General features: G+C 41.3%; 3 protein-coding genes across 6 annotated transcripts in view; 2 read left to right on the top strand and 1 right to left on the bottom strand.

The window, feature by feature from the left end:
• The window catches only part of lg19h10orf88 (linkage group 19 C10orf88 homolog), a 7,673-nt gene extending 7,348 nt beyond the window's left edge, over positions 1-325 (bottom strand). Inside the window, exon 1 of the mRNA XM_008437650.2 lies at positions 149-325. The gene's annotated coding sequence lies outside the window, so the exon portion shown is untranslated. The remainder of the gene's footprint in view (positions 1-148) is intronic.
• Positions 309-5,536, top strand: asb3 (ankyrin repeat and SOCS box containing 3). 2 transcript variants are annotated; one of them, XM_008437652.1, is made up of 10 exons: positions 309-398; positions 1,218-1,426; positions 1,707-1,877; positions 1,974-2,086; positions 2,176-2,308; positions 2,688-2,865; positions 3,068-3,286; positions 4,448-4,750; positions 4,835-4,968; positions 5,052-5,536. In XM_008437652.1, the coding sequence occupies exons 2-10, from the start codon at positions 1,225-1,227 to the stop codon at positions 5,282-5,284; spliced, it is 1,686 nt and encodes a 561-aa protein (XP_008435874.1). In that variant the 5' UTR covers positions 309-398; positions 1,218-1,224; the 3' UTR covers positions 5,285-5,536. The 2 variants fall into 2 exon arrangements, with proteins under 2 accessions (XP_008435874.1, XP_008435873.1); XM_008437651.2 differs by lacking the exon at positions 309-398 and adding an exon at positions 422-666.
• Positions 5,537-6,105: 569 nt separating this feature from the next.
• On the top strand, positions 6,106-25,181 carry abca5 (ATP-binding cassette, sub-family A (ABC1), member 5). 3 transcript variants are annotated; one of them, XM_008437647.2, is made up of 40 exons: positions 6,106-6,247; positions 6,485-6,586; positions 7,223-7,290; positions 8,091-8,257; positions 9,764-9,956; positions 10,059-10,232; positions 10,443-10,540; positions 10,704-10,930; positions 11,017-11,158; positions 11,614-11,802; positions 11,983-12,130; positions 12,502-12,679; positions 13,446-13,504; positions 13,593-13,879; positions 14,165-14,284; positions 14,614-14,752; positions 15,466-15,556; positions 15,747-15,886; positions 15,964-16,083; positions 16,169-16,370; positions 17,094-17,260; positions 17,344-17,471; positions 17,559-17,696; positions 17,778-17,891; positions 18,467-18,637; positions 18,719-18,832; positions 18,976-19,113; positions 19,738-19,806; positions 19,917-20,008; positions 20,116-20,239; positions 20,392-20,509; positions 20,597-20,688; positions 20,935-21,110; positions 21,668-21,743; positions 21,834-21,928; positions 22,005-22,124; positions 22,244-22,396; positions 22,611-22,690; positions 22,789-22,844; positions 23,521-25,181. In XM_008437647.2, the coding sequence occupies exons 3-40, from the start codon at positions 7,272-7,274 to the stop codon at positions 23,659-23,661; spliced, it is 5,055 nt and encodes a 1,684-aa protein (XP_008435869.1). In that variant the 5' UTR covers positions 6,106-6,247; positions 6,485-6,586; positions 7,223-7,271; the 3' UTR covers positions 23,662-25,181. The 3 variants fall into 3 exon arrangements, with proteins under 3 accessions (XP_008435869.1, XP_008435868.1, XP_008435871.1); XM_008437646.2 differs by lacking the exon at positions 6,485-6,586; XM_008437649.2 differs by lacking the exons at positions 6,485-6,586; positions 7,223-7,290.
• Positions 25,182-26,011: the final 830 nt, after the last annotated feature.

Raw genomic sequence — 26,011 nt, 5'->3', positions numbered from 1 at the left:
ATATAAAGAATGTCATAGAAGAAGGGTTGTTAGTAATTGGGATTTTACTCCGGACTGCTGATTTTAACCAGCTCTCAATCAGATTTTTTTTAATAGAAAATGTAAACCTCCCACATGTAGCTGCTAACATCAACATCAACATTTTTACCGTAAAAACGGCCGCTGGTCACCGCTCCTCTGTTCTTCTCACTGTTTCATTCTCCTCGCGTCTTCACGCACATTTAACAAACGTGACTGGACCGCCAGCTCAAACTGAAACGACGATGAAATAAAACAAAAATAAAAAATAATCAGACCAGCTTCTTCGGACGCTTTGGTGACGTAGCGGCGTGCGACGGACAGCTTACTGAGGTGTGACGCCATCAAACGTCGACTGGCTCCTAGACGTATTTGTTTTGGTGAGAAAAAAAAATCAGCTTTAAATTTGATTAAACTCGTATTCTGTCTGTTGTTGTTTGTTTTTACAGGGAGTGGGTATATTTTTATGGAGACGCTTTTGCTGTCAGAATAATAGCGAACGGCTGGGGTCGTATTTTGTAGTGTTTTATGATAATTAAAGATGTTTTAATACCAGTCATTTTGTTTTTTAACAGAAAAACAAGTCACAATGCGAGATTAAAGTGGAGTCATCCCTCCCTTTATCGTCATGGTTACAGAGGCAAAGCTGTAAGAAGCTCAGTAGCAACAATTTCTATTTAGCCGCCTTTAACTTTATACTCTTAAATCAATTACATTGCTTGGACAAGATGTGAAGGGCCATTAACAATGCTTATCACAATTTCCAGGGTAAATCACGTTAATGACTAATGGCACTATAATGCAGTGGTAATGTTATCTGCAGGGATCAGGAAGCTGACCAGAGTTAATTGAAGTAAGTCAATTACAGGAAAATCATGAATGAAAACCATTTAGAGCCTGTGAAGGATTTGAAACTGGAGGGCGGATGTTCATATCCCACTGGGACAACGATCCTAAACATACAACCAGAGCTAAAACGGAAAGGCCCTCATCATTGATTTGATTTGAATTTTTAAAAATCTAAATATATTGTTATTTCACCTTGCAGATGTAAATGTACCTTATTTCAAGCAACATAATAAGGCACCAGTTATCTAGCATATTCAACAAATTAGTGTAGTAAAAATAATTAAAATGATAGTCTTTTTTTTTTTCTTGTACCTGTTATATTCTCTTCCTAACACCTGCTGTTCCCAAAGTCAGGGGATGGACTTCACAGAATGCTATGAAGACACCGTGTCCAGTGTTGCTGCTGCGGCCCGCTCAGGCTGCAGGAGGCAGCTGAGGAGACTGATCCACAGAGGATGCAGCGTCGACAGTCGGGATAACCGCGGCTGGAACCCTCTGCATGAGGCAGCAGCAGCTGGCAGTAAAGACTGTGTGGAGGAAATATTGTCTGCAGTAAGTGGTAAGAAAAGTTACCTAAATGTGCAAAAAATGTCTAAAAGAGTTTAGGTTATCTTTTTTTTTTTTCCAAAGAAAAAGAAGCTTAAAAACTTGGATTAGCTCAAGTTAATGCCATGTGGTTCTTTTAAATATCTAGATATTTAAACCTATAAAAAAACAACAACAAAAAACCCCATTAAAGCTCAGAGCATTGTGAAGACTCTGACAAATGGCAAACAAAGAAGTTGTTCCTGATATTGTCAGGATGTCCTTTTTAATATTCACTTCTAACCTCCGTGCAGAACGGTCCTCCAGATGTCATCGTGATTATGTGAATGCGCTGACTCACGAGGGGGAGTCAGCATGTTACCTGGCAGCGCAGCGAGGACACCTGGCGGTGGTCCGGCTCCTCCTGAAAACGCACGCTGACCTCAACCAGCTGACTAATGACCTGTCCTGTCCTTTATATGCAGGTAAGACGGTTAAACACACAGCTTGGCCTGAATATGTCTGCGAGCCACATGAGCATTCAAACACCTCTCCTGTGTGGATCATCTGTTTGCCACCAGCCGTGGACAACGGGCACACGGAGGTCGTGAAGCTGCTGGTCAGGAAAAGAGCACAGGTCAACAGGGTACACACAGCGTCCTGCTGGACCTGTCTACATCAAGCTGTTTACAAGGTAAGTCATCAGATTCACACTGAGAACCGATCTCCTGTCATATCCTCTCCGCGGCTGTTTTTGATGAAGAGTTTTCCTTCCCTCCTCAGGCTCACAGCGACATCGTTCGTATTCTTGTTGACGTTTGCAACCTCGAGGCGCACGATGACCACAGGATTTCGCCGCTGTTTCTGGCAGCACAGTACGGACAGAAGGAGTGCCTGGAGCTCCTTATTAATGCTGGTGAGCATTAATGCGTGCAGTTTGTGTATATTTGATTGGGGATGTGTTCAAGCTCACGTTGCCTTCACCTCACTGAGCTGACTGAAATCATCTCAAGGCAACAGCTGAACAAAGAACATTTATTTCCTACAATGATTTAAAAAAAACATTTTATTGCTCTATGTTTAAATGTAACAATCATGCTGCTGAGTGGTTCAGTATCGCTGAACATTACACAGAACGCAAAGGCGAGAACTCATAAAAAAAGACAGCACATATCCATGTTAAAAGTATAGTGGAAGAAAGGAAACTGTTGTTTGAGCAAAGTCAAAATAACACATTCAAGTAAAGCCTGGCAGCAATATGGAACAAAATAATGCATATTCAACTTCCTCTTCAGGTGCCACTGTGAACACACAGGCAGCTGATCTTGCGACGCCGCTGCTGATTGCCTCCCAGGAAGGCCACCAGTCTTGTGTGGATCTCCTGCTGGATCACGGCGCCGATCCGAACATAGCCTGCAGCAAAGACTGGCCTCAGTTTCCTATTCATGCTGCTGCTGAGTTTGGCCATATAAGGTACCTTTAACAACTTGCCTTCACGAAGAGTCAATAATCAGGGCCTTCCTAAGCTTTTAAGAATGAATACTTTGCTCTTGAATCATGTGCAATTTGTACCTTGATTCTTTTTTATTTTTTTATTGCTGTGTTTAAACCTAAATAATCAGATTCTTTTCCATCTCCTTCTTTATATTAACCTTTGCAAAATCCGTAAACCCAGTATTCTGCAAAGGCTGATAGAGGTCACTGACCGGACGTGTGACCGGGGCGAACGCAATGTCAGTCCACTGTATGTGGCCATCCACAGCGACCAGACCGGCAGCATCCAGCTGCTGTTAAAGGAAGGTTACAGCCCAGACGCTCAGGACCACGCAGACATTCTGGGTTTCCCTTCTCCGCTCTCGCTGGCATTACATCGTACATCCACCAAACCGTGCAGGTGTGTTGGCTGGTTTTTAATCTTTAAAAGCACAATTATCTGATCATTTACACACCGTATTTGCATTTTTCCTCTTTTCCTTGAAGGCCACAAAATTTGATAAAAAGATGAACAGTAGCAAATTAGATTATGTTATTTGATTTTAAGTCTTTATGTTGTTAACCAAGTGTTTTACTTATATTTTCTTTCAATTCATTGTGAATTGTTGTTTTTTTTTTTATAATTTTGATGTTCTCTGTTTGTTTTATTTCATTTTGTTCTTATTGTCACCAGAAGTTATTAGATTTACTTTTTCTCTCTCGTGACTGGTGAGGGGAAAAAAAGCAAAGGAAAGAAAAGACGACAAAAAAGGTGTATTACATAATTTAAAAGTTTGCAGTGTTCCTAATAGTTAATTCCTCGTTGTACTGCTAAAAATACTGAGCAGTGACAATAAATCTTATCTAATCTAATCTAATTAGCATTGGCAATTGGCAGACCAATCATTATTTTAGACGAGGAGATGAACTTTATTTTACTGAGTTAGTTTAGAACCATCACAAAGAGACTGAACAATTACAGGATGTTTAAAAAAATGGGATAAAAGGTCCAACTGTCTTATAGAAAGCTTCCATTCAGATAGTAGATAATCTGAATGGAATCTGTATTTTAACAATGCAATACTTCATTAAGAGAGCAATAGCTTCATCAAATACATTCATATAGAAAAAGTAAAATTATAAAACATGACAATGATTCCAAAAACAACAGAAGTTGTTTCAACAGAATGGCTGAAATAGTCAAGGTGTTGCAGGAGTCCAGTCAAAGTTCAGACCAGTCATTATCTCCATAACGATGTCAAAGACTGATCAAGTCAGAGCTTTTAGACCAGAAGATGAACTTTATTTTACTTCAGTCATTCAGGTTAGTTTTTTTGGCATTGAAGTTTTGTAAAAGAATAATAGTCCTGTGTTGTGCAGAATGTGTTCTCGTATTTGCACCTATACAGTTTTTTGTTTTTTTTTTGTGCCTACTATAAACAAAAATGTTACGTCCTGAAACATAAAAGCTTTAGAAAATAAATCAGTTCTATGTTCTCCTTCATGACCTTAGTCCTTGATTTTTCAGTAAAGCAGAAGAACGAATCAAGATAACAAAATGAATGTGTCCCTGATTTTTCAGTGAGTCCGTAAAGCTGCTGCTCAGTGCAGGAGCAACTTTGAATGCAGAGGAATGGACTTACGCCCTAGGCACTGACAGAACGGACCTGCTGGAGCTGATTCTGGACCACAGGTGGATCCCTCGGCCTGAGGCGTTTTCCAAGGGCGTTTTGGCACCGCATCATCGTGGGAAGACAATGTTAAAGCTGAAGGAGCTGAGGGAGCTGGTCTGTGTAGCACTGAGCCAAGTGGACTTTGCGTCCAGTTGGCTTTCCGTACTTCTGAACAAAGGACTTGAACCATCTCTGCTGCTGCACCCCCACATGTAAACGCTCTCTTACTGTTTTAAACGTCCCTTTGTTGAAAGCTTGATTTAACAGCGATGCGCCACATCTTTTGTCCTGTGCAGGCTGGAGAAGGCAGACAATGATGTGCTCAACTATCTGCTTGAGTTTGTAAACTGGTCGACTCTTTCTCCTTCTCTGAAGACGATCTTGGACCAGAGGCAAGCAGAGAAGACCTGGGAGCCACACACTTATTTTGGTACAAAATTTCTACTTGAGTTGGTATTTTACTTTAGTAACATCACATTAATAGTTGCTGGATCCTTTCTCTCCACATTTTAGATTCAGTTCCCTGTCTTTTCCACCTCTGCCGACTGAAGGTTCGCGAAGTGCTGGGGCCAGATCAGCTGATGAGGACCAACGTAGTCCAGCAGCTAGCCATTCCCTCTCCACTTCACGATTTCCTGAAATTTAGGGACATCCAGGAACTGTCCAGCACGCGACCCCCACCATCACCTGTTATAAATCGCATCGAGAGATACCGCAGCACACACGAACACAGACATGTTGTGTAAATCTGATTTGGTGCTTGTCATTTTGTCACTCGTGCTGGTTAAAAGTGTTAAAATCTGTCTTTCACAAGGAGATGCCACTCTTAATGGGTCCCACAGAGACTGTCAAAGCCCTCACATCCAAGACGTATTTACACCGTTCTGTCTCATGGAAACGTTCCGAATTACTCCATATGCTGCTACTGGTTTAATGAAATTCAGGGTTTTCAACTGTTAAAAATGGTGAAGGAAATAAAAATGACATTTTCAGTAATATTTTTGCCTATGGAATTGTGAGACCTTTTCTATATATCTCTGATTTTTCAAAAGAAATATAGAGAATGAATGTAGAAAAAATTATGAAAAAAAAATTAAAGGAATAAATACATTCTGAAAACTTGCATTTAGTGAAACCTTAAAGAAAAATAGGTAGGTTGACTTGTTTGGTATTTAGCTTCTAAGGTAGATTTAATATAGTAATAAGATATTAGCATGAAATTAGTATTTTATTTTGTAGTTGAATTAATACATTATGATCATGTTAGGTTTTGTGTAGCAGCCACAGTAGTTCTGTCAAGTTGTGCTTTACATGTACTTGTTTATATTTTATTTATTATATTTTTCTTCTGTTTTTAAAAATGTCAAGCAAATATTGTTATACATGTTAATKGTATTCAGTTATTTTCTTTTTAAAGTTGAAAAAATACATTATTTCTGTTCAATTATGATTTATAAAAATAGACAGATACATAAATAAAAGGTAATTCTCAAAGAGCCAAAATATGTTAGCGTTATCAGTTAGCGGTTACTCGGAAAGATCTGATTGGATGAGCGCCAATGTTTCTTGGGAGTTGTAGTTGGCAGCAGCAACTAGAAACGGTCGGTACAGGCGCATTTTGGGGCGTTTTCTTGGCATAAAATGAAAATTTTAATGTAAGGTGGTTCTGTCAAAAGCTGAAAAAGGATATGCCTTAATGTATTTCATACGTGAGTATATAACATCATGGTCTTTTTCAAACGAAATGTTTGTTTTTTCTTAGATAAATGACAAGCAGTGAAGCTCGCTAGCTTCGCTCTTGTTGCTACTCAGCTTCCAGAGATCAACCTTTAACATGTGACTGCTAATTTACAAGGCATTCTGTTCAGGTTGTTGCATTTGGACTAATTTGTAGCAAATATTAAAATAAAACAAATTCTAATTTATCTCATTAAAATGTCTGTCAGGCTCAGTGACAGGAAAGCAGGCTACCAGGAAGCTAACAACCGCTAGCTCTGTTTATGAACACGGAATGAGGGAAGCGTGTTTGGTTTGTTCAGAGGTACAAGGTTCGTACGGTGCTTAAAAATGCTTGAATTTCAATTAGGTGTTTTCAAGGTTTGGAAGGTGCTTGATTTCTTTATGAAGTCATTGAAAGTGTTTGATATTCAAACACGAATTAAGTGCAATCCAACGTTTGACTAAAAGCCTAAATTTGGAATACGTTAGTTACAGTTGAAACCATGTATTTTCATTCACCTAGTAAAGTGACATTTTTTCTCACTATCTAAAAGTTAAATTTAGACTCTATGCCAGTTAGTCACCAAAATTATTAATATTTGGCAAGTGCCACGAATTAAAACGCTGTAGTAAAATCAGTCCTGGATGAGGATGACTGTAAAAAGCTGGATACGAAACCCGGCCCTGGCTCTTTTGAGTGGATTTTAACTATAGAGAAAATATCTAAATGTACTCTTTAGATATATTGCTGTTTGTGAACGGAATATGTGTTTGACTTTTTGAGTTGAATTAATTAAAGTTTAGTAGCATTCTAATTTGCTGAGATACTCAATTTGGGTTAACTAGATTTAAAGATTAACCTTAAAAAAAGATCTGACATAACTGGAAATTCAGCAGAAGTAAGTGGTCTGTAGTTGAACCATCTGTTAATCAGCATTAAGTGAGAAAACCTTTTATATTTTCAGATGGTTCCCAGGAGCCACAAACAAGACTGACTTTATCACCCTTTTGCATATGACAATATCATCTGCAGGTAAAATATATCATTTTAATAGATACATATTAACCAATATTAGTTCATCTCTAACCACTGAGCATTTCAGCTGAAAAGTCTTCAGATCATGTGTCCGGGTTTCGCGAGATCTTTTTCCTGTCTCTTCTTCTGTCTTCATCTAGTCCAGTTTCCTCAAATATTTAGGGTCAGAACACACACTATTGACCTCGTAAAGTTCAGGAAGTTTATTTGAATCTCATTTGCTCTTTGGGTTGTGGCGGTGATGCCAAGTATTAATGCACTGAAAGCTGCTTGTTGAGCTGCTGAGGTGGCTTCCTCTGACCACACTTCAGCGGCTTTCAGTGATGATTTTATTTTGAGGTCTGAAAGTGCAGCTTCAGTAACGGTAATAAAAAAAAACCTGGCATCTGTTTGATTAAAAAAAATCGAAGAACTGTCAACAACTGAAATGCAGCTGGGATCATTGAACAAATTGCTGCTCGGACTGTGTTTTTATTTTGTCATAGATTGAGACAAATAACTGGAAAACTGGATGAGTTTCTAAATTGCATTTTTGCAGCCTGTGTTACAGTGTCAGTTTATTTCCCTTTATTTGGAATTGTTACTCTGAGAAACAAGGTTACTTAAGCTTGTTCCTTTAAACCGTGATTTCTTTCTCTGTACTTCCTGCCTTGGAGAAAAACAAAAACCCAAGCGAGACCTCCCCTCTTCTGCATCTCCATTTACTGCTTCCTCCTCACAAGTCCAGAGAAGCTACCGATGGTAGCGTTTCGGTGCGGATGTTTTAATAATCTATTTCGCTTTTGTCGTTGCGGCAGCTGAGGCCAGCCTTAGCGACACATCCCGTCCGCACGTCATCCACATGAGGAATGCTGGCAGCATGCAGCCGGTTTTTAGAAGAGACGCAGGAGTTTGGCCACAAACACAAAGTCTTCTCTACAAGAACCTGCTCATCAAATGGAGGACCAAGCAGCAGAGCCTCCAGGTATTCACGTTCTGTTCTGGTGACTTCAGGCTTTTTTCTTTTCTCTTTGCTTTTTGCATCGAGTTTTCTCAACACTCTACAGCTAACGGAAGAAGCGAAATTTTACATTGCTTTCTTCCAGCATCAAAATACCAACTCTGCGTTAAGGAGAATGAAAACTTGCTTGTTGCTTCCATTTCCTCTTTGTTAGGCCATGCATTTTTAATTTGGCTTTAAGTTGCATTGATGCATTTTTAATGGCTCAGCATAGCTGCTTTGAACTTGCACGCTCTGCCTCAGATAAACTCTTAACTTCTTACCAGGAATGGCAATCATTATTGCTGCTGTCATCTGGAACTTGTCCAATGATTTAAAATCAGTCTAGTTGTGTGAAAGAATATTGTTTTGTGTAGTCCGCTAATCTCTAGTGAGCTGAATCATCTTTTACATACCCATAATTCGTCTTTCCCACCGAACTGTCAGTCCAATTGAAAGAAAATAAAGTGCCTGTAAAACACTCGAGCAAGTAGAGTTAATGCAATATCTGAATCGCCGAAAGCAAATTATTTGGACATTTGGAGATCCTGCTGCATGATCTCCGTACCTCATGTACCCCACGTATACCAAACATGTGTGTCACTGCCACAGAACAGATGCAACTCTGACTCAACCACAGCATCAGTGATCTAATAATAATAATTTTCTCCCATTGCATGCTCTCGTCTGCGCAAAACAAATTTCAGACTTGTAGCTCACCGGTTGATTGTAATGTGACACGAAACCGACTGTTTGTCCTTCTTTATGCATAATTCTGCACTCTCGCAGCAGAACGTTGCAAATTCAGAAGCAGCACACGTGCTTCTAAGATGATGTCTCAGAAACGCGTGGTTCCTGCTGTTTTCCATAGTGCATGGAAAACATGCACTATGTAGTGCATGTTTTCCACTACATAGTATACACATGGCGGCTTGCGAAATTGCAGCATGCTTGTCATCTTTCTACTGGTGCAGTTTGCCTCCACGGTCCTGCTCCCAACCAGCAGTTAAGTGCTGAAAAGATGCCAAGCATGTGGGAGCTCTTGCTGTACTTCAAAGTGTAGTTGGATATGGGCTGTCTGGAACGTGTGGTAACCCTACGGCCTAACTAAAGTCCCAGCTGTGGCAAGTTGGCTTGAAACGATGAGGAGAAAGAAATCCTGCTCCCTTCACACCATTTGAAGGAGCTCTCTCTCCTCGTACATGATCAGTCCTCTCTCAGGTTCTCTGCACATACAACTTCCTGCTGTCTGATAGGGGACGCTGCAAACACAACCAGATGTAGCATGATTTTTTTTTTTTTTTTTTTTGTAATACTTGATGTATTTAGGGTGTAGGTGTTACAAACCTTTAAATTTAAGAGATTTTCCTCATCAGAAGAGTCTTTAAGGAAAGTACATGAGATGATTTGGAAAAATGTTGAATTTTATGCTTCATTTGTTAAATAGATTAACAGGAGGTTCCGTGTGTGTGTGTGTGTGTGTGTGTTCAGGAGCTGATCCTCCCTCTGCTGCTCCTGGGTCTCCTTATTCTCATCAGCACCCTGAACCCTCATGTTTATTATGGCGCCATCAACACGGCCGAGCTGCCGAATGACGATTTCTTCCAGATCCTGAAAAGCTTGGCCTTCACACCCAACACCAACATCACCAGTCGCATCATGGACGAAGTGGCCAATGTCATAGGTAAGTCGTTGTCTTCCATGTGTTTCGTCCGCAATTTGGAGGAGGCCAGACGATAAAGCGGCATCATCAAACCGTTATGGTTCTTACTGTTTGTCTTTGTAGGCTTGCAGGACCCCCTGGAGATGTTTTCCAGTGAGAAGGAACTGGAGAACGCCAGCTTGAACGAATCGTCCAGCTTCATCGGCGTGGTGTTCTTGGACAGCTCCGCCACGTCTTACAGACTGCGCTTTCCGCACAACAAGCTGCCCCTGCCGAGTGATTACACGGAGTCTATTGGTAAATAACTAACGAGCCACTACTTGATCTCATCTGAGGGTGGTCACCCAACCTATAACTCTCTTTAGTTGGGACCACAACAAGAAAGGAAAATGTGTGCTGTTACGGCGTTGTGAAAAGCTTTTTTTTTTTTTTTTTAGTGTCATCCATAAGTAATTTAGATGATTTTTTTTTTGTCTGAAGTTTGTTCTTTTGTCGTTCTCCCTCTAGCCAGCTGTTACAGCAGCATGTTGAAATGCAAAGCTGCAAATTATTGGTACTCTGGTTTCACCCGCCTCCAGTCTGTGATTGATGCAGCTATCATTGAGGTGAGACGTAGTGGAYGTCGTTGTCCTCCAGAGGTCGAGTGAAGCATCTTTTTCTCTTGGTTTAAAAAAATTAAAAATCACGAAAGGCTAGGTTTCATTTTCAAACATACCCTTTTTTTTTCTTTTTACTCATCACACTGCTTGTGGTCATTGATTTGTGTAGGTACAGACCAGACGGTCAGTGCGGAAGGAGCTGGATATAAAGGTGGTGATGATGGGCCAGCCGGGCTCCGTGGAGGTGCACAAGTTTCCTCATGCCCTCATCTCCATCTACCTGGTGTTGGCCTTCACACCCTTCGTCACCTTCCTCATCGTCAACGTTGCAGCTGAGAAGGAGCATCGGCTGAAAGACACCATGACCATGATGGGGCTGTACGACACGGCCTTCTGGTGAGGCATCTGTTTGTATGTTTCTGACGCAGAATAATCCGTTCTCATATACATTGAGTGTTATGAGTTCTCGTTCTCTCCAACAGGTTGTCATGGGGCCTTCTGTATGCTGCTCTGGTGACCGCCATGTCCATTCTGATGGCCATCATCGCCACGTACACTGCACTGTTCCCCAACAGTGACTTTTTTGTCGTCTTTTCACTCATCTTCCTCTATGGAATATCATCTGTGAGTCATCTGCATAGAGTGGGATTTTTTTCCCTGTCAGCAGTTTAACAGTAATAAACTTGAACCTGCAGTGTTTATCATAGGACGGGGAAATGAATCGATTTTGTTGAATTTTCAGTTTTTTAAGATTCAACTTTTGGACAATCAGGGTTTTTTGGAGGGGCGGGGGGGGTTTCACCAAAACAGTCCTTGGGTTTTCAGACCTTTCAAGACCCACCAAAAAATACAAATTAATTTTTATTTTCTGCCATTTGTAATTTCTTTTTAAGGAAAAGAAGTGGAGTGGGGGGGAATTGATCAAAATTGGAATTTGTGCTAATTTATCGGTCGCTGTTCTGCAACTTTCTGCGTCCTTCATCCAACATAGCCTGTTGCAATCGGGTTAGACACCCGTGTATTACACTATAATCCAAGGTAAGATTTAGACCATTATTATTATTGTTTCTCCTTCTCAGATCTTCTTCTCCTTCATGTTGACTCCACTGTTTAAAAAGCCCAAGTTTGCCAGCACCGTGGGCTCCATGCTGACGGTGGTGTTTGGCTGCATGTCGCTGTTCACCGTGCTGATGAGAGACTTCCCACAGCCGCTGGTTTGGCTTCTGTGCCTGCTCTCTCCCAGTGCATTCTCAATTGGGATTGCACAGGTTAGCTACACACCCCTCATCACAATCCCACTTAAGGACACACTGTTTCCCCCACATGAATAAAAAGATGAATTAGTTCTGCCATCTCTTGGCGATTTCAATCATTGTAATTCACTGTTTCCGTGAAAAACATATTGCATTTAGTTAGGCTGAACTTTAAATGAGTTTTTCATCCTTTAGGTAGTTTACCTGGAAGCACAGGGAGATGGTGCTGTGTTTTCCTCCTTGACCAATGGGCCTCATCCGCTCTATGTTCCTCTGGTCATGCTGGCTCTGGACTGCATTCTTTACCTTCTGCTGACTCTCTACTTAGACCAGGTGCTGCCTGGTGAGTAAAGCAAAAAATAAAAACATAATTGTTGTTTATTCTTTTTTTTTTCCCGCTATTTATAGATATATACATAGGCTTTAGATGCTATAAATTCCTCAATGTTGCTCACAAAACCTTTAAACCACACCAAACAGTCTGCTGCAAAGGATAAAGTCTCTTCTGTTCAATTGTTCTTTGATGTATTTAGAGAAATAGTCTGATTGTTTTTTTTTTATCATGTATTAACTGTGAGAGATCTACAAGGATCAATATTGGGACCGTTGTTATTTATTTAGCTGTACAGCATGGATGATAGTGGTGCAGCTTGTCTCTTCCATTGTGAGATTATGAGTGAATAGTCAAATAATAGTTCCTTGTTTAATACGCAGGTGACTTTGGAATCAAGCGATCCATGCTGTACTTCCTGAAGCCGTCTTATTGGTCCAAACACAGAAAGCGCTACGTTGAAGTGAGCTCAGTGTACGATGCTGAGGCGAACGGCGCTCCTGGTGGAGATGAATGTGTCGAGCCCGTTTCCCCCGAGTTCAGAGGGAAAGAAGCAATTCGGTAAAATCCCAATACCACAATGTGTTTTTTTTTTCTTTCTTGTTCTCTTGCGTAGTTTCTAAGTAGAGGGAAAAAACATCAGAAATAAGGTGAATTATCTCAAACAGGTCACCTTGTTAGCAAATTGAGCTAAAACAAAAACGTGGAAGCAGATTAGAAAATTCTGGATATTAGACATTTAAATGGTTCCTGCTTGCTGTTTCACATTCTTAATTTTTGGCAATTTTTTTTTGCCATCTGTGATATTTAATGGAGTACATTCTGGCTGCTTCTGCAGAATCTAGTTTGTTAGCAGCAGCTTTTAAAAACTGGACATTTTTCATTCCATCAGGCACGAAGAACGAAATACATTGGCAGCAATCATATAGAAGTGCTTGCTGCTGGTTTTTATCATTTTTAGTTCATTTTTAAATACATTTTAATGCACTTTAAGAAAACGTTCAGAGGAATGTTTGGTAAATTCATTGAACCCCGACCAAGAAATCATCTGGTCATAAAAGGCTTTTAAACTCTGTAAATTCAACAGATGTTTTCTAAAATAAAAATAAAAAAATTCCAGTTTAAAATCAAAATTCCAGCTGTTTTTGAAACAATTTGAATAACCTTCCAAAAAGATCTCATTAAAAAAATAGCACATGCATGTGCTACAAAGAGGGCAACAAAATGTGACGACATGAAGGTTGCATAAAACCCTTTTCACTGATGCAGGGAAAGCGCTCATTAAAAAGCTTTCTTCTGATTCTGCTTCTTTTTTTTTTTTCCTCAGCATCACCAACATCTGTAAAGTGTACAAAGACAAGGACAGCACAGTGGACGCTCTGAGAGGTGAGCATGGAGATTTTACATCAGAACAGTTTGATCGGTTACCGGTTTTACCGACGCTCTGCTCCTTTTACTCCCTCCTGGCCCTCAGGTTTCACGTTTGACATCTATGAGGGTCAGATCACAGCTCTGCTGGGGCACAGCGGCGCCGGAAAATCCACTCTGATGAACATCCTGTGCGGCATCTGCCCGCCCACCAACGGCTCGGCCACCATCTACGGCTCTCCCGTGGCGGAGATCGCAGAGGGCTCGGAGATGAAGCAGCTGGTGGGAATCTGCCCTCAGTTCAACATCATCTTTGATGTGCTGACTGTGGAGGAGCACCTCAGGATATTCGCTGCCATCAAAGGGATCCCACCTGCAGATGTTGATGCTGAGGTACCGGGATGATCAAAATGTTGCTTTCTACCATGTGGCTGAAAGTGTCAGTCCTACATTTTATTTTGGACATTTTGGATAGCCCTTTTATTTTAGTTTATATTTTTATTCAAGAAAAAATACTCAAGTGTCTGTTTCCTGATTAATTCAGATCAAAAACAATGTATTTTATTGAACTCTTGATTCTTAAAGCCTATGTTGCAACCATTAAACTGTTATAAAAACTTTTTAAACAATAGAAAATCTAAATTTGGATCCTTTTCCCTGATTATGTTTCTGTGACAGGTCACCAGAGTGCTGAAGGATCTGGACCTGGAGAAAATCATGACGGCTCAGGCAAAGAATCTGAGTGGAGGCCAGAAGAGAAAACTCTCTGTGGGCATTGCCATCCTCGGCGACCCTAAGGTATCAGGATGATTTGAGCTTAATTTACGATGTTAGACCCAAATGGACATAAGGCTACCTCTTTACGATGACCTCAAAAAGCTGTTAGCTGTTTACTTGAAAAATCTCCAACCATCCTTTAAAACACTCAAATGAAATTTGCAGTAAGAAAATAGCCTTCTGATTTTATTAAAAAAATATCTCATGCTCACTTAAATAATAAAATAGAAAAAATTAACCAGCACTTCTGTCACATCAGAGAACTCTTAATGTCTCTTCCAAAACTCTCAGCGTTGATCATTCACTTTCATGCTCTATTCAAATAGTTTCCACTTGCTTTCTTCTTTCAGATTCTTCTCCTGGATGAGCCCACGGCGGGCATGGACCCCTGCTCCAGACACCAGGTCTGGTCTCTGCTGAAGAGCCGGCGGGCCGGCAGGGTCATTGTGCTCAGCACACACTACATGGACGAGGCGGACATCCTCGCTGGTAAGGACTCTCCTTTCTCAACTCTGTAGTAAGAGCCCCTGTCAGAACAACCAACAGGATTCAGGAAGTGATGCATTTAGCAGCGGCACTACAAATAAATCACACAAAGCTGCTTGGCGCTGTGCTGTAGTCTTTTCTTAAATCTACAATCTGTTAGATTAAAGGTTGTGAAGCAATACAGGGCTGAAAGAATTAATCACGACTTATCGATCATCGAAGTAATTATCAGTAATTGAGCTGTCATTAACTGCAATATAGACTCAAAAAAATTTTATCATAGTTTAGTCAATCTGTACGTGTTTTTGTTTAATTTTAAGTCATTTTTTCGTGGCAATGTTTTTATCAACATCTGTAACCACTAAAACCACTGTCACTGCTAGCTTGTTTTAAAGTTAAACAGTGTGGTTTCCATTGGAAACTTTAGCCATAATTTCAAAGTTCTGCATCAGTGTTACAAGGACCTGTACACAAAATGTGAATATTTAAAAAATTCTAGACTTGCCTTCCTAAAAGATCAATAAAAAAACTGAATTTTTCATTTCTCTTCTAATTGAAAGAGGTCTTGACTATATTGGCATCAAATTTCAGCTGATGGTTGAAAACGTCTCAAAGAAATGTAGTGTTTTCTCTAGAACTTTGTTTAATACACTATAAGTTCATGGAACTCCTTAAAACATGTTATTTTAAGTTCCTACTGTCATGTTTTATTCTAGATCGTAAAGCTGTGATCTCTCAGGGGCAGCTGAAGTGCGTCGGCTCGTCTCTGTATCTTAAGATCAAGTGTGGCGTCGGATATCATCTCCGGTAAGTCGGACCGCACTCTGCCCCTTTTTAAAAAAAAAAAGAAAAAAAAAAGAGACTGGCAAAATACACGGTGGTGTAGCTGTAGCCTGTGACCTTACAGCAAGAAAGTCCTGGGTTTGAATTCAGCTGCAGGTTCTCCCTGTGCATTCGCCTTGTTATAACCCGTATGCGTTGTTTCCTTCCTCTGCAGAATGTCGATCAGTGAGGGATGTGACATGGAAAAGGTTACATCACTGATGAAGCAGCACGTTCCCAAAGCGAAGTTGTCCCGGCAGCACGATACAGAGCTGACTTTCACTCTGCCCTTTGAGAGCATGAACACGTTTTCAGGTGGGATTGGATTTTTTGGTTTCTGTTTCTACCTCCACTCGGCTCTTTAGCGAACAACCCCGATCCGATCTTCTCAGGCTTGTTCTCGGAGCTCGACTGTCAGCCACAGTTGGGGATAATTAACTACGGTGTTTCCATGACTACGCTGGAAGATGTTTTTCTGCGTTTGGAGTCGGAAGCTGAGGTGGATCAAGCTGGTGAGTGTGTTTTATAAGAAATTTCGATCCTCAAAATCGGATTTGGGTAAAACCTGATTTGTTTTGTGATTTTTAACTCCCTCAGACTACAGCGTGTTTAACCGAGAGCAGGCGGAGGACGAAGGCGACATCGGGTCTCTGGACGACACAGACCAGCAGCTGCTCACCTTCTCAGACAGCAAGTCCGATTCGGTGACCGGTCACGCTCTGTGGCGGCAGCAGTTCAGCGCCGTGGCCTGGCTGCACATGCTCAACATGCGCAGGGAGTGGAAAGCCTTCGTTTACACGTGAGTCCCTCACCAACACAGTGTCCTTAAAAAACATCCTTAAGAAGTCTTACATTCATGCATCTAAAAAGAAGACCTTAAAATGTCTTAAATTCAGTTTAAATAAATACTTTAATAGTAATTCTTAAACTTTGTGTTGGCAGGACTATTTAATCTTGTATGTTCTGTGTATTTTTTTGTTTTTATTGGAATTTCTGTCAGGCAAAAGCTTTAGGGTTCTGACTCAATGCTAATATACCTTTGCTTGCTAGATAGTTTTTTTGCACCTATTGTGGGTAAATGCAAATTTTTCACTAACTGGTTGGACAAAGTTCATACATTTCTTTGGAAATATAGATGATAAATTCCATTCATAACGGTCTTAATAAATCTTAAAGTTGGTGAAACCTGCAGAAATCCTGCTATGAAGGAGGAGAAACAATTCAGAATCCTACTGAAACGTTAAAAAAAATGGCTCAGCATGGATCATCTTACCTCAGTAAAAGACGGAGGGTCACTATCTCAGTTGGTTGGAGGAAAAAGGAGTAAACTCAATGTAAAAAGATCTGATAGATGTTAATTGTAGGTGTTGGACTGAGGTCAGAACTTGAATTTTTAATAAAAACCTTTGCTGGATGACTAAAAGTGAACTTTTGCCAGTGTCAGCATAGCTTGTCAACAACATGCAGCTTTTCTCCTTTTTAAATACGGACAGACTGACTGTTGTCTTCTCTTGCGCTTCAGTCTGGTGCTGTTCCTGCTCTTCCTTTCTTCGGTTCTCATCGTGTCGCTGGTGACAGGAAACATCCAGATCCACTCACAGGAGCGACAGTTCCTCCCCACTTACCTTTTGAAAAAGAACGAAGCGCCTCACAGATACGCCACGAGCCTCCTCGTTAAAAACTCAACCAGTGAGTAAAACTGCAGGATGAAATTAAATGAAATATTCCGACTGCCGGATAAGGATTTTTAATTTTTTTCCTTTCACCAACAGATTCCGATATTTCCGACTTGATCCGCAACCTGGAGTCACAGGATATCAAAGTGGAACTGATGAAACAGAACGACTACATGGATGCGGCTCCGCATAGCGCTGCCATAAACGTCACCAGGTCCAAAGAGGTCCGCTGACTGATTATTTGAAGGGCCACTTATTCCAGCCTTGTTCTTTCTGAGAGCTCTAACAACGCCGTTTGCCGTTTCTGTCAGGGTTTTAGGTACACCATCGCTTTCAACAGCACCACAATTCACTCCTTGCCCATGGCCGTCAATATTCTGAGCAACGCGCTCCTCAGAGGTCTGAACGGAACGGGGCGGATCCGAACCTGGACCAAACCCTTTGACTACGTGAGCCTCCCACAGAGTCGAGACGGCATTTACCAATCTGTGGTTTAAGTAGATGACTGTTTGCACTGCTTGATTCCACAGCAAATCCCGGATGCAACGTCTTACGCCCTGGTCTACATAGAGGCCATCATGCTGGGAATGCTGGCTGTCGGAATGCCGGCATATTTCGCGATGGATCACACCCGAGACCGGGAGGTAACCTCTCGCATCCTGCAGTTATCATGATTTAAAGGATGAAACAACCACAAAGTAACACACTACGCTACTTTATTTGTCGTAAGATGGGCCGACGGATGGCTTTAGGAAAAACAGACGTTATAACTGGATCAGATTTAAGAGAGGGGTAAAATCTGTCCCAAAGGTCCCAAAGATTTTTTGCAAAACATTTATTACAAAAACATCCCAAAGATTTAGGTTGCTTTTGTAATAAATGTTATACAAACCATGTACCTTTTTATATGCCCATACAAAGTGTGGAGTGTTAGTATTGTAACATTTTTGTTAATGTACACAATACTAATCTATTTAAAAATTCTAAGGTTATAACATATTTTTGGGACCAACATGGAGCCATTGGATTTTTTTTAAAATATAAATATATACGTAGGCCTACCTTTTAATGTTGTGTAATTTGCATTAGTAAAATGTTTTTGGGTTTTTTGTTGTTGTTTTTGTCTTGTCACTCTTTCTGAAGCTTTAAAGCATTGATATAATAAATTACCCAATGAATCTGTACTGAACTTCTTTTTATTTTTTTTTCGTCTTTCCAGATAAAATGTCGCTCCACGCTGCGGATCTCTGGCCTGCTGCCGTCAGCCTACTGGTGCGGCCAGGCGGCGGTGGACATCCCCTTCTACTACCTCATCCTGTCCTCCATGAACCTCATCCTCTTCTGCTTCCACTCCGGAAACCTGTCGACAAACGGCAACCTCACCGCCGTGGTCTGTGCTGCTCTTTCCAACAGAAACACTTCCTCTCTGACGCGCGAGGATTGTTCACCGTTCCTTCACGTCTCCTCTTAGGTCCTCTGCACTGTCGGCTTCGGCCCGGCCATGATCGTCTTCACGTATGTCGTTTCTTTTGGATTCACGCGAGTGCAGAGCAACAGAGACTTCTTCTCTTTCATCTGCATGATGGTGAGACATCAGTCTAAAAGAAATCTCTGGCTCCAATACAGCTTCTTTCAGTTGCGGTTTAACGTGTTTGCTGGTAGTTTTCTGTAAATATATATATATATATATATATATATATATATTTTTTTTTTTTTTTTCTGCTTCAGGTGTGTGTGGTGTCGGCCTCCATCGTGCAGCTGTCGTTTGTGAACGACAACCTCGAACTGACCAGAACTCTCCACAACATCTTGTGTTTTTTCAACCCGCTGTATCCTCTGATGGGTTGCCTCAACTGCATCACCAAGGTGGGAGTGGAAAAACCAAACTCTGATGAGTGCTCTGATCAAAAAGTTATCTAGATCAATATTTCCTGAAGCATTCATTTAAATCTGCATGGTAGTATGTTTTAAAATAGTCCCATAAACACACAGAAGTCTTCATCTCAATGTTACTGCATTTCTTCTATATATATGTGCATATAAACAAAAAATACTGCTGCTTCTGCTTGGCTAAGACCTATTTCAAGTCTTTTTCAGCTCTGTGTATTTTAGGGATTGTGTAAAAGTTATGCTGAAATGCACAAAATTCAACTTTACCAATTTGCATGTGGGCTAACATTACTGTGTTCGAGGGGATTGTGATAAATACAAATACTTCAAAAATGGCAAATGAATCGAGATCTATAATAATCAAACATTACACTCATAACCTTTCAAGGTTAATGCATAATGTCGGTGCAGTTTTTCATTCTAACTTCTTCCTTGTTTATTTTAAACTCGGAATGCGACAGAAGAGGATTTAGATTTAGAAATCTTTTTAAACCAGAAAAATATAAATATATATATTGACTTTAGTGTAGTTTTATTTTTGCTAATTCTAGGTTTGCATTAGAGATTGGCGAATCACTGCTGCCGTTTTCCTTTTCCCAGGCAACATTCCTTCCTGTTCTGTACGAGGAGAACTTCTTGTGGAAAAGTCTGCTCATTTCTGTCGTAGCCGTAAGTTTTAGTTTTTTTATTATTATTATTATTTTTATCTCTGGCATTTACAAACATGTAGGGAAGATTTTATTTACTTTAAGCCATCTGTTTGCGTCTTTTGTTTTCAGCCTTACCTGCAGTGCATCCTTCTGCTTTTCCTGCTCCGGTGGTTGGAGATCCGATACGGAGGAAGGGCGATGAAGAACGATCAGCTCTGCAGGTGACGATCACATTACAAGGACGATCCCTGCGCGATAATTTAATACCGGGCTCTGACGGTCCATGAAAACAGTAAGCCGTGATGCTGAAGATGCTGAACTGTGACAGGATCTCGTCCAAGCCGAAGGCCAAACCGGAGCGGATCCCGGAGGAAGGGCAGAACGAGGATGAGGACGTTCAGATGGAGAAGGCCAGAGTGAAGGAGGCGCTCACTTGTCAGGCTTGTGAGGAGGTGACAAAATTTCATAATAAAAGCTGTTTTAGGAGACCAAACTGTTTTAACACCTGCTGACGTTGCAGCTCGAGTTTGCTGCGTGTTCGTCTTTCATCTTCTCCCTCTGGTCGGTTAAAAGTTCAGCATGAACACAAATGTTCTTTTTCCAGAAACCAGTTGTGGTTGTTAATAACCTAAGAAAGCAGTACAAAGGCAGGAAGGAAGGCTTCTCTTTCACCAAGAGGACCAAAGTAGCCACAAAGAACGTCTCGTTCTGCGTTCGCAAAGGTACACTCAGTCTTTTTGTCGTCTTCTGTGCCTCCGCGCTTTCTGCCACACTTAGAAGAACAAGAAATAACCTGCTGTTTTCTTCAGGGGAAGTTCTTGGCCTGTTGGGCCCCAACGGATCAGGAAAGAGCACGGTCATGCACATGCTGTCAGGCGACACCAACCCCACGGCTGGCCAGGTACTCGACAAGCCTCTGTTTTAACATTTTAAACCTGTTTCTGTTTGTCAAAGCAATGAAAACAGTGAGATAAAAAGAAAATGTCCACTCAGAACAGCAGGGAGCTCCACTATAAACGCATCAAAACTCATTGTACAAACAGGTTAAATCTGGAGTTTAAAAGCAAAATGCATGCGAAAGATTTCAAGTAAGTAATGAAATTGCAGTTTCCAGCCTTACGTAAATCTGTGTTCTGTTTGGGTCCAGATCCTGATGGGAGACTACAGCACCGAGTTTCGTCCAGTGGAAAACCCTCTGGAACACGTCGGCTACTGTCCCCAGGTGAACCCTCTGTGGCCCCGGATCACCCTGCAGGAACACCTGGAGCTCTACGCCGCCATCAAGGGCCTGAAGGGCCAGGAGGTCCCGGGCATCATCAAGCGGTGAGTCCTCAGCTGCATTTTGCGCTGCAAAAACACAGAATCTTACTAAATATTTTTCTTCTAGTTTATAGTGCAAATATCTTAATGTACTTGGAATGGGACAAAACTAGCTTACAAGTAAGTTTTCAGGAAGCAGTGTTTGTTTGTTTTAAGTCAATGCTTTCTTAACTAGTGTTCTAGTTGTAAGTTTAAAGATTTGCCAGTGGAAGAAGACATTTTTGCCATATTATAAGTTAAAATGTCTTGTTGGTTACAGGGGGATTATGTCATCCATAACCAGTACTTATTAGCTCCTATATCTTGCTGAAAAATTAGTTGTAAGTTAGTTTTATCTTATTTGAAGAGTGCTGAGATATTCACATGAGATAATAGACCAAAAATACTTGGTAATATTTTGTGTTTTTACAGTGTAAACTCAAATCTTTCAAAATTGAGAGAAAAACAAAAACCTTTTCTTTTTTTTTTTTCTTTTTTTTAAATATTTTTATTTTCAAGCTTGGAAGTTGTTTTAAACACACTAATCTCTAATATTAGATGCTATTTTATAACCGCTGCAGAGTGTCGAACGCTTTGGAGCTGAGAGAACATTTAAACAAACAGGCCAAGAATCTCTCTGCCGGACTCAAACGGAAGGTGAGCGCGGCTTCAAATGGTCAGACACCCAGAATGCACGGTTGGCGTTTTCTGTTTGCTTGAACTGAGAGCCTTTACATGTGGTTCCAGCTGTGCTTTGCTCTGAGTATGATCGGGAATCCTCAGATCGTCCTGCTGGATGAGCCGTCGTCAGGAATGGATCCCAAGTCTAAGCAGCGGATGTGGTGAGACTCTCGGCGTAACGTGGAAGAGCTGCCGACTCTGGAAACCCGGTGAAACTCACAGTTTGTCTTCCTGCAGGAGGGCCATGCGTGTTGCGTTCAGGAACCATCAGCGAGGAGCCATCCTCACCACACACTACATGGAGGAGGCAGAGGCTGTGTGCGACCGGGTCGCCATCATGGTTTCTGGCCAGCTGAGGTTCTTCCTTCCTTGGGAATCTTTTTTTTTTTTTTCTTCTTCCTTTTTTTCTCTTTTAAATAAATCTGATCTTTATGGGGTTTCCAGTTCCTGCAGCTTAACCGTCTCTCTCCCATCAGATGCATCGGCTCCATCCAGCATCTGAAGGCAAAATACGGACAAGGCTACAGTCTGGAGTTGAAACTGAGAGAGGAACTGACGGGACTCCAGCAGGTGGCGCTGCTGCACAAGGAGATCCTCCGAATCTTTCCTCACGCCCTCCGACAGGAGAGGTGCGCTCAAAGGATCAGCAGCTGAATCTAGAAAGATAAATGGCTCCCTTTGCTGCTTTCGTCTTTTCTCCCTCGTTGTGCTTTAGGTTTCAGCTCTTAGCTCTTTAACGAATGAAGACGGAGAAAATCTGATCCAACTTTATTTACAATATCCAAATTTTTGCTTTCTTTTAGCAAGAACCATAAATATGCTGTATGTTGTTGCTCTGTGCAGCTTCACCACTCTGATGGTTTATAAGATCCCCATGGAGGACGTCAAGTCGCTGGCTCACTCTTTCTCCAAGTTAGAGAATGGTGAGTTTGTAAAAAAAAAAAAAAAAAAAGATGCTTTAACATGTGGAACATAACTTCTAAACTATTTAGTCTCATTTCTTTGTTTTATTTGTTTTCAGCCAAACAAACCTTTAACTTTGAGGAGTACAACTTCTCTCAGTCGACTCTGGAGCAGGTAGGTGGAGAAACGAAGCAAGGTGTATTAATTCATCACAAGTTTGAATTTTCTTACCTCTTAGCAAGTTCTACCTTAGCCGCGTGTTTTCCGTAGCCTTCAGCAAGCTGCTGGACTCATTCTGATTTTTGACCGTTCTTCTTCAATTTAATTGGATAAAATTAAATTGAAGCTGGCTGCTATACGCTGTGCTGCTCTCAGGAGTCGAGCCAAACTAGAGACGACAGTCCACATGAAGTAGATAACGGTGGAATGATCCCACAGCGTGATCATTTTCTTCCTTCACAGTGTGTCCCCTCCTGGTCTTTCTGTTTGTTGGGTAAAACTAATCATTGTTTTATCATTTTATTTGAGTGTTTTATCTAAATGTGTTCAGTTACCTAACTGGCTCTCACCAGTTATTCTTTAAGGTTCTTTCTTTATCTATAATGTAATTTCCTCCTCAAGGGGTTCATCTGTTCTGTTATCTCAGAATTGTTCTACTGAAGAAGGTCATCATAATAAGAGCCAATTCCCAAGCAGAGTTGAGCAGAGCTCTCCAATCTTTGATCCCGATCGGGTTAGAGGTTGTGGATCTCTCCCTCTGCAAAGGAAGGCATAAAAACCTCATTGGTCTTGTGTCTGGTTCTTTACAGGTCTTGAGCTAATTTTTAAAAACCCCAACACTGTTCCTCAGGTGTTCCTGGAGTTTGCCAAGGAGCAGGAAAACGACGAGGACGAAGTGGGTCCCCTGAGCACGACCTTCCAGTGGCAGCGGCTGCAGCAGGACGCCGCCGTCTCCGCCAACCACGTGGACAGTGTCGTTCACCAGCTCTGAACTCGCCCGGCGTCGAGCGCTCGCCGCGAGCTCCCGTTAAGGTCTCAGAGGCTGGCCGGTTGGGCGTGGCCGCTCAGCTCGGAGGTGTGCATGCGTTTTTAAACCTTCGTCCGCGTTCTCGGAATCGCACCAAACCAGCGCGTTCCTCAGCCTGCCGACGCCACGCCTCCTCCCCTTTCGTCCCGTTTGTCTCCGTTCTTCACAGGGATTCGGTTTCCGAGGATAGTTATGGACGTTTTCCATCTCTGGTCACGGCGGCCCGTCGGGTCGTACCTTTGCGAGTTTTATTATTTGTCGCGTTTTTGAAAACTAAAACTAATCGAACCAAAGCAGCACATGTGTAAAATCTCATCCAGGAGGGTGGAGGGCGCTGAAGCTCCTGACTTCTCAGAAAACTGAGGGAATGTTGTCAGTACCCACACCAGTACATGTAGCACAGCGCCCTCTACCCTCAACCGCGGAGCACTGCAGTTGAGTTTTCTGTCTTTTTTTTGGGGAGCGGAGGGGGGGATTTTTGTTGTGAATGTGCCTGAGAAGAGCGTCGCTAACTCAGCGTCGGCTCTGAGGAGTTCCGTTCCTCGCGTCCCGGTTCTTCACTCTGGTGCCACTTCTCTTCGCCCAGATGTTCGATTTCTTCAGCTTTGCTCCTGTCTGTGTTGGTGATGCTGTAAATACCGGTTCTGTGTCACTGCAGATGTTCCTGCAGAAACTTGTATTCATACAAGCAGGTGCATCGTTGGTGCAATACCTACCAAGAAATTGTAATTTTTTTATGACTTTCAGGGTATAGGAGGGTGAGGTAAAGGGAGATTCCTTTTCTAAACAGTGCGAAACGTCAGATTGTCGTCAGGTGAAACCATCCAGCAATGATTTGTTCCTATTTTTCAGTGTCTGGAATAATAAATAGTTTTGTTTCTTATCTCAAGCAGATCTTTTTAATTTATTTTTATTTTTTACCTATTGTATTATTTGACCAGTCAGGAACAAAAGTGAAGATTTTTTTATTTTTTTTCCATCAACAGACTTTACTTCACATTTTAAATGTTGCTCACATGGAGCTCAGTCAAACACTGACACTGCCTTCACTTTAACGTTGTGATATGTGATGTTTTCACTCCTTTTCATTGCTTAGAGATTTACGCGTCAGTTCAAAATGTAGCCATCCAGAAAGCATCCGTCTTCATGACACTCCTGCTGCTCTCAGACCCGCAGCGACACCACAGGACAACCAAAACGTTTTCTGTTCTGTGGGACGGAGGGAAGGTTTCTTTTATTTGTCGTTTTCAGGTGTTGGTATATTTGCACTGTTTCCAGGAGATTTTGTTTGTTTGTTTGTTTAAAATATGCAATCTTTGTAAATTCTCTGTGGACTGAGATTCTTATTTAAAAAGTTATGGTTTGTGTGTGTCGTGTTTGCTCTCGTGTCGTCTCTGTGTCGGAGGGAAAACTCTTCAACGATGAATTTTGTGGTCTCTATTTAACCTTTTTAAGAATAAATGTTTATTCAATTAAAACATGGATTTAACGGCAGCATTTTTTGCCCCCCATTAAAACAAAGCCATTTTTTTTGCAGAATCATTTGTAGGAAATATTTTGAAGAACAAGAAAATCATAAAGACCAGGTTGGTTTTCACTTAAGTTCATAAGACTGAAGAGAAAATGTGTAAATTGACCTTTTGTTTTGTTTGGTCAGGTTGGACTAAAGATTTTTGAAACAAGAATCAGGAAAGATTTGGTCACAGACATGAAGACATTTAATGTCTTTTTGTATCTGCTGTAAGTGAAGGAACTCAGATTGTTTTTGCTTTCATCTCAAGGTAAAGTCAGTCTTGTGTATAAATGTTGTTTGGAAGCTATTTTTGCATTCTCACTTGAAGAGCAACACCAAAGTGAATCAAATCCCTCTTGTGAAATTTTGATTTCTTACCCGAACCTAGAAAATAAGACTCCAAATAAAATTTACTTGGATTAAAGAAAAAAAAAAAGTGGAGCCCAAAAGTATGTAAAGTATACATCGGGGAGTTTTCAAGTGAGTTCTCCTGGATAACCTTTGTGTTCTACTTAACAGTTTTTGCTGACCGCCCATAAAAATCAACAAGAAGAACCTTTGTGTTTCAGGCGTTTGCTTTTGTACTGACAAAGATCTTTATCTCTGGTGTTGGTGTTGGCTCTAAAGTGGGCTCTTCAGCTGCATAGGATGCAGATATTTTTCGGATGATCGCTGACATGCTGAGCCTTGACCCTCACAGTAGTCGTCCTCTCCTCCAGGCTACCTGGAGCGCTCCTCAGGTTCCTCTGAGAATGGAAGAAGGATGCCCCACATGCAAAATGTGCTTGCAGAGAGTGTTGG

Source organism: Poecilia reticulata, linkage group LG19 (assembly GCF_000633615.1).
Source record: "Poecilia reticulata strain Guanapo linkage group LG19, Guppy_female_1.0+MT, whole genome shotgun sequence".
Taxonomy (NCBI): domain Eukaryota; kingdom Metazoa; phylum Chordata; class Actinopteri; order Cyprinodontiformes; family Poeciliidae; genus Poecilia; species Poecilia reticulata.
The sequence above is the reverse complement of the archived record's forward strand: the minus strand, read 5'-3'. Positions and strand labels throughout refer to the sequence as shown.